General features: G+C 43.7%; 1 protein-coding gene across 1 annotated transcript; it reads right to left on the reverse strand.

Annotated features, from left to right (window-relative positions):
* Positions 1-623: 623 nt before the first annotated feature.
* On the reverse strand, positions 624-4886 carry hnrnpa3 (heterogeneous nuclear ribonucleoprotein A3). Its single transcript, XM_084443703.1, has 11 exons — positions 4810-4886; positions 3967-4089; positions 3289-3435; positions 2356-2566; positions 2178-2267; positions 1829-1897; positions 1691-1744; positions 1464-1577; positions 1178-1309; positions 1028-1099; positions 624-927 (listed from the first exon to the last, which is right to left on the reverse strand). The coding sequence occupies exons 1-10, from the start codon at positions 4813-4815 to the stop codon at positions 1041-1043; spliced, it is 1005 nt and encodes a 334-aa protein (XP_084299829.1). The 5' UTR covers positions 4816-4886; the 3' UTR covers positions 624-927; positions 1028-1040.
* Positions 4887-6671: the final 1785 nt, after the last annotated feature.

Below are 6671 nucleotides of genomic sequence, written 5' to 3' on the forward strand. Positions count from 1 at the left end.
GCTTCAGAGGCTGGTAGCTGCAGTCCTACTAGATCAAAACTAGCATAGGTGGTATGAGAGCCTTGCCCTAGGACTAGCAAAGACTCCCCTGCCATTGAGGCAGGTTCAAAGTATAGTACACCCAAAAAAACAACGCTCTTCTGGGGACTGTTAGGCATGATTTGCTACACTTCGTTAGGAACAGGCAAATGACAGGAATCCAACTCTTCACTCTCGCTCTCTCTCCAATGATGCACTAAACCTCATAGTACTTTACTAAACAACATTTTATTTAATCTCTTTTTCCACTTCTCAAAATATTTCAACAATCTAGAATTGTTTTTACTGCATACATGTAGTGTAAAACATTCCCTTAATTGTTGTACGTCTTTTAAAATTGCTTGTTACACTAATACTATGAATGAAATGCATGCTGTGCTTGAAATACACAATCAAAATACACTTTACACTGAGAAATAAGCAATCATAACTTCAAAGAAAAATGGACAACTCAAGCTCAGTAATGGGCCAGTCTGTACTGTTTTGACAGAGCTAAATTATTCTATGACAAAGATGAAAAGACCAAAGATCTAATGCATCTACAGCAGAATAACTTATTCAAAACTGACTGCAGGTAAAAAAAAGGAAGGGAAAAAAATGTTTATTTTTTTTACTCCTGATACCACAAGCACAATACACACACTTTCAGATGCACAAAAGGGAATTTCTGTCAACGGGGAAACATCACAAAAGGGAAGGTACTATATCTACACTCCTTCACTTGGTAGCTGGTAGCAGTCCTTTTTTTTACTGTAGCATTAGCCATGTAAGCTGCAGTAATGTCTGACTTCTGTGTTCCTCTAATGCTTTCAGACGACTGCCTCAAAGTAAACTGCAGCTTTCCTGACCAATGCTTTGCTCATCTCCTCTCCTGCTAAGATCTGAAGCCTGTTGAATGGATACAGGATAGAACAAACAGTTATTCTAGACTTATATAAGCTCACTCTGTACTGTGCGGTTAGGTATGCCAACCTCAAATAGAACTTACCCAAACGCCACACTCAGTATCGTCGTGAGCCACCATAGCCACCGCCACCTCCTCCACCGGAGCCGTAGCCCCCTACAATAGACAACGATGGAGTCACAACCTCAGACAGACCGCATATCCTGTCCCCCAGGCCTGTAGGACAACACTCACCTCCATACGGCCCACCAGAGCTTCTGCCTCCAAAATTGTTGCCCTTCATGGGGCCGTAGCTGGACTGCTGTCCACCATAGTTTCCAAGGTCATTGTAATTTCCTCCTCCTCCACCCCCGCCGCCAAAGTTCCCTGTGTATCAAACACAATTAAATACCGCTGTCCAAATCCAGAACAGGCTCCCATTTCAGACATCAGATACTTCAACTGGAGCTTGTTACACGATACCAGTTCTTAGAGAGAAGGCTAAGGTGCACGGTGGCCACACATTAAACAGGTGCCATACCTCCATCATTGTAGTTATCACATCCAAAGCCTCCTCCCTGGCTCCCATATCCATCTCCTCCTCCAAAGCCTCCCCGGCCTCCTCCAAAGCCAGGCCCTCCGCCATAGTTCCCACCTGGAGACAGAGGACACAAACACAGCCCTTACAATCAGACTTCAGTTGGTCGAAGGACAAGAGGAAATTACACTGGGGATTGTGTGATAGTTTCTAGAGGAGCTTATGTTCACCATCACCGTTGTAGCCATCGCCTCCATAGCCACCTCTCCCTCGGCCAAAGCCTCCTGTAAAAGAGGGTTGTACGCTGTATTATAACATGATGTTGTGTATCTAGCTAGTTGCCATTCAAAGTTAGGTTAGCTACTTGCCTCTGCCAAAGTTGCCACCATCAAAACCGCCACCTCGGCCCATGAAGTTGCCAGATCCTCCACCACTGTCTAAAAGATTGTTCCAATTACAAAGAGGAATTCTCTGAATGTGTGCTACTGTGTGTAATACCATGGACACAAATGTTTCTATACAAGGTAATCAAATTGTTGATTTGCAATTGTAATAGGTTAAAGCATAATATTGTACAATATTACACAGGTGAACTGTCATTATGAAACTAAAAAGTGACAGTGAATACCATATTAGTAGTAATGCAATTACAGCACTATTAAACAGGCGTCTTAGCTTGTTTTGCAAAGCACACACACAATACTTGGATAGACTTACTCCTCTGATTGGATGCAGACATCATTTCCTGTTTAGAAAGGGCTTTCCTGACCTCACAGTTGTGGGAATTGATTGTGTGGTATTTCTGAGCTGAAAGGAAAAGAAGAAAGATGTTTAGCTCAGTGAAAATCTACTCATGTTTAAAACCAACAAATTCAAACTTTAAACAATCACATACCAACAATTTTATCCACAGTGTCATGGTCATCAAACGTGACAAAACAGAATCCTCTTTTCTTTCCCGTTTGCCGTTCTTCCATAATGTCGACGCTGTCAATCCTTCCATAGGTCTCAAAGTACTCTCTGATGTGGTACTCCTCAGTGTCCTCCCGGATACCACCCACAAATATCTTCTGCACCTTCAGGTGGGCACCTGGTCTGGAGGAGTCCTGTCACAGAGACAAAGTGCTGAGCATTCACATGCTTTTATCGATTGTTTTGCATTCAAACAAAATACCCAACATTGACATACTACATATACATACTGCAGGACAATGTTAGACAACACTAATCCTAACATAAAACAATAGCGTACAACACCACATACCATAACAAAATAAAACATAAAAATAGATGAGCAATAAAGAGGGGGGGGAAAAAAGCGTGGGTTGCAGATAATTTACACTACAACAATATAGGCAGCCTATTTTCTAAATAGGATCTTATAAAGATCCAGGGTCCATCATCTTTATGATCAGGGGTGAAAATTCACTTTTTGGCTCACAGTGAGTCACCTGCCAAGGGGACTGTAGATGAAAAAATCTACCGGCCAAGTATATATATTTTACTGATAGCTTTTCGAAATCTAGTCACCAATTGGAAATTTTACCTGCATTTGGCCGGTGGCAGGTGTTAATTTTCAGCCCCGTTTATGATCATATTCAAAGAGCGTTGAGGCTTAAGTATTTTAACCAAGCCTTTTAACCAATTGTCAACACTAAAGCAATTTGGTTTGTGTACTTTCCAATTCATCATAATATGTAATAATATACAAAAAAACTAATGCAATGATGTGGTGTGTAAGCGTTGACTGTATATTTTCTACCCTTGTGCCTCAACACATGATGCCGCTGCCAGTGCTACACCTGAAGGTCCAGCTTGGATTGCTAACCTCTCTGGACACGGCCCTCTTGGGTTCCACAACACGACCATCCACCTTGTGGGGGCGAGCTCTCATGGCAGCATCCACTTCCTCTGCACCGGCGTACGTTACAAAGCCGAAACCTCGCGAGCGCTTGTTGTTAGGGTCCCGCATCACCTAGATGAAACCATTGAAACCATTAGTATATAGTATCTACATCGCCTGGCACGGTGGCTCGGTGCCTTGCACTGCCGCCTCACAGCCAGAAGGTCCTGGAGTCGATTCTCATATGATGGGGCGCTGTGGGCATGTTCTCCCCAGGCTTCGGTGCTCAGGTGGGGCATCTCCCAGGCCTTTCTGTGTGGACAGGAGATGTTCTCCCTGTGCACACATGGGTTTCCTCCACAAAGAACCCCAATATAAAAACATGCAGATCAGATCACTCTCGTCCTGTTCCTGACTAGGACTCGGACATGAACACTTGGACTTGGTCGCCGGCACCACTGATGAGGGCTGCCCACTGCTCTCGTTGGAGGACAGCTTGGATGGGATAAATGCATAAGTCAAATTTCACCGGCGACCGCTACTGCATGCGTGTGTGTTCTTGGTGTCAGCACTCTTTGCACACGTGTGTTGTGTGTCAAGTGCTGTATGACGATTAATAAAATACTTTGACTATGCCAGATACAAAAAGGCAGCTGGTCTTACCACACAATCTGTGAGCTTTCCCCACTGTTCGAAATGGGCCCTCATACTCTCCTCAGTCGTTTCAAAACTCAGTCCTCCAATGAACAGCTTCCTGAGCTGTTCAGGCTCCTTAGATTCATGCCCCTGTTAGAATAATTATGATAAAGGAACATTCTGAGTCAAATACAATTACAACCCATAGACATTGTTGCAATTAGGAATACCAAGGCCCTGTCGTACTATAATGGCTATAGAATACATGTACCACAAAAATGTTAATGATAATTGGTTTATTTCAACATGAATACAAATGGAATAGTCAGGCTCTTTCTGTAGCTGGGTGTGTGGCTGTAGTAGCGTGATGTGTAACCTAGCTAAGTAAGTCAGATGGTTACAACAAAACAAATGGATACGTTTCACAATTCATTGTAGCTCGCAATATCAGCAACATTGTGTTGCTAACTGTTAGCCCTTAGACCCTGACCGTCTCTGACCGTAACAATGTGGCTAGGCTAACTAGCAGGCTAACATTCATCTAGCTACGAGAATCAATTTCTCTTGTCTGTCTCTCGCAAAACACCCCGAGTCATGTTACTAGCATAGCTAGCTAGCACCCCTAGTGATAGTCATCTAGATATCCCCGTTATCTGAGAAAGCAAGCTAGGCTAGCCAACTTAGCTCTTAATCGTGCTAACATTCGTTAGCCACGTTAGCTAGCTGCATAACGTTAGCTGGATCCAAATAGGCCATGCTGATTTGTTACTAAGGTAGGCCTACTTTGAAAGCCACATTCGCACAAAATGTGTAGCCAAGACTAAACAATACATGATACAAACATTCACTTGGCTACACTGAAAACATCACCTCCATTTCGCGGCGTGTTCGGTACACGGTTCCTCTGAAACGGTAACGTCAGTGACCGACAGCAGAAAGACTCCGTGTAACAAGCAGGACTTCCCCACGTGATCCACGTTACAAGCTCCGAGCCCTTACTGGTCCAGGATCGGTTGTTAATCGTGCGGTGCGCGCCTCAAAAACAAACAGACCCGATGCAAACAAATATTTGGCTACCCAGCACGCCCATGTCCCACACAAAGCTTTGCACATTGTGCGGCATGGTTACATTTCTGGCTTTTCTTGAGGAAAGAATAGTTTGTTTCGTGAACCATGGAGTGAGGCGTAATCATGGATGTATTGGGCGTAATTCATGGAAAAGGATTTTGTCTGCCATCTAGTGGTCACTGAGAATTAGTACAGTTATGGTTATGTATTTTGGTTAGAAACGCGACTTTGTCCTTGGAGTGTCCCACAGCACACTATCTCACAGGTTTTGGGACGACTCCTCTATTGTGCGCTGCATCAGGGCAAACGATGAGGAGGAGTACAGGGATGTGGTCAGGAGATTCGTTTAATGGTCTGAGGAGAACCAGCACCAACTCAACATCAGTAAGACCAAGGAACTGGTGGTGGACTTCAGAAGGAACAGGAGGCCTCCAACCCCCATCACTATCCAGGGGGAGGAAGTTGAGATGGTGGTCTCATACAACTTCCTGGGAGTGGACTGACAACACCAACAGGAAAGGACAGAGCAGACAGTTCTTCCTCAGGAGGCTCAGGTCCTCCGACATGTGTAGCAGGCTACTGAGGATGTTCAACCAGTCTGTTGTAGCCAGTGCACTCTTCTTTGCCGTTGCCTAATGGGGAGGCAGCATTAAGTCTGGGGAGTCAAACAAGCTAAACAGGCTGGTGAGGAGGGCTGGCTCAGTCGTGGGGGCAACAACTGGACAGTCTGGTGTCTGTGGCAGAGAGGAGGATGAGGGAAAAACTTAAGTTTATTATCGACAAGCGAGCTGTGGCAGATGGGGAGCACTTTCAACCACAGGCTCATCTAACCCAGGTGCAATGTGGAGCTGTTCAGACGTTCCTTTGTGCCAGTAGCCATCAGACTATTTAACAGACTATATAACAGTGCCTGAGTGTTGTGTGTCATAGAGGTGCACACGTATGTAGGCTACTGTATGTACTGTATAAATGTGTATATATATATCTATACAGCCTGGATGTATGTATGTATGTATGTACTCCTAGATGTATATACTTGTACAGTTAGTTATATTTATAGAGACTGAATGTATGTAGGTATATACATCTTATGCCATTGGAATTTGATTGAATTGGAAGTATCCATCTATCTATCTATCTATCCTTGTGTCTGTCTGTCTGTCTGTCTGTCTGTCTGTCTATCTATCTACAATATACACTCTCATGTCTATATCAGAAATTCATCCAAAATCACAGGCCTAAAGATTACTGTGATGGCTGATGACATTTTGTTAAGAAACAAACAAACAAAAATCTCACTTCAGGGGGTTGTATAAAATATGCTTTAGAGAATGATCAGCAACTGTCATGAGATGCCTCACTATGAATATATTACTTTAACTTCTAAATGAAAAGTGAATCTATTGCAGAGATTCATTGAAAATGTGTTCGGTTTTACACCCTTCATTGTGAAGTTACTGTCTAGAGCACCACCTATGTTTGTTCCAGCACATGCTCAATTAAACTGATAATGAGTTTGAGGGCTTTCTGTTAACAAGTGGAACCTGTGGTCCCCCACCCATCCCCCACCTGCTGGATGTGCCAGTCTCTTTCATTTACCGCATACATTCACTACTACATTTCAAACACAGAGCCTAAACCTAATAGAGACAGACACACACACA

The sequence above is a fragment of the Borostomias antarcticus genome, assembly GCF_949987555.1.
Source record: "Borostomias antarcticus genome assembly, chromosome: 9".
NCBI lineage: Eukaryota > Metazoa > Chordata > Actinopteri > Stomiiformes > Stomiidae > Borostomias > Borostomias antarcticus.

Coding starts and splice junctions, on each gene's coding strand:
- hnrnpa3 (XM_084443703.1), bottom strand. Junction 2,268..2,355: donor CACTGTGGATAAAATTGTTG/GTATGTGATTGT, acceptor TTTTCCTTTCAG/CTCAGAAATACCACACAATC. Junction 1,100..1,177: donor CTCTGGTGGGCCGTATGGAG/GTGAGTGTTGTC, acceptor TGTCTATTGTAG/GGGGCTACGGCTCCGGTGGA.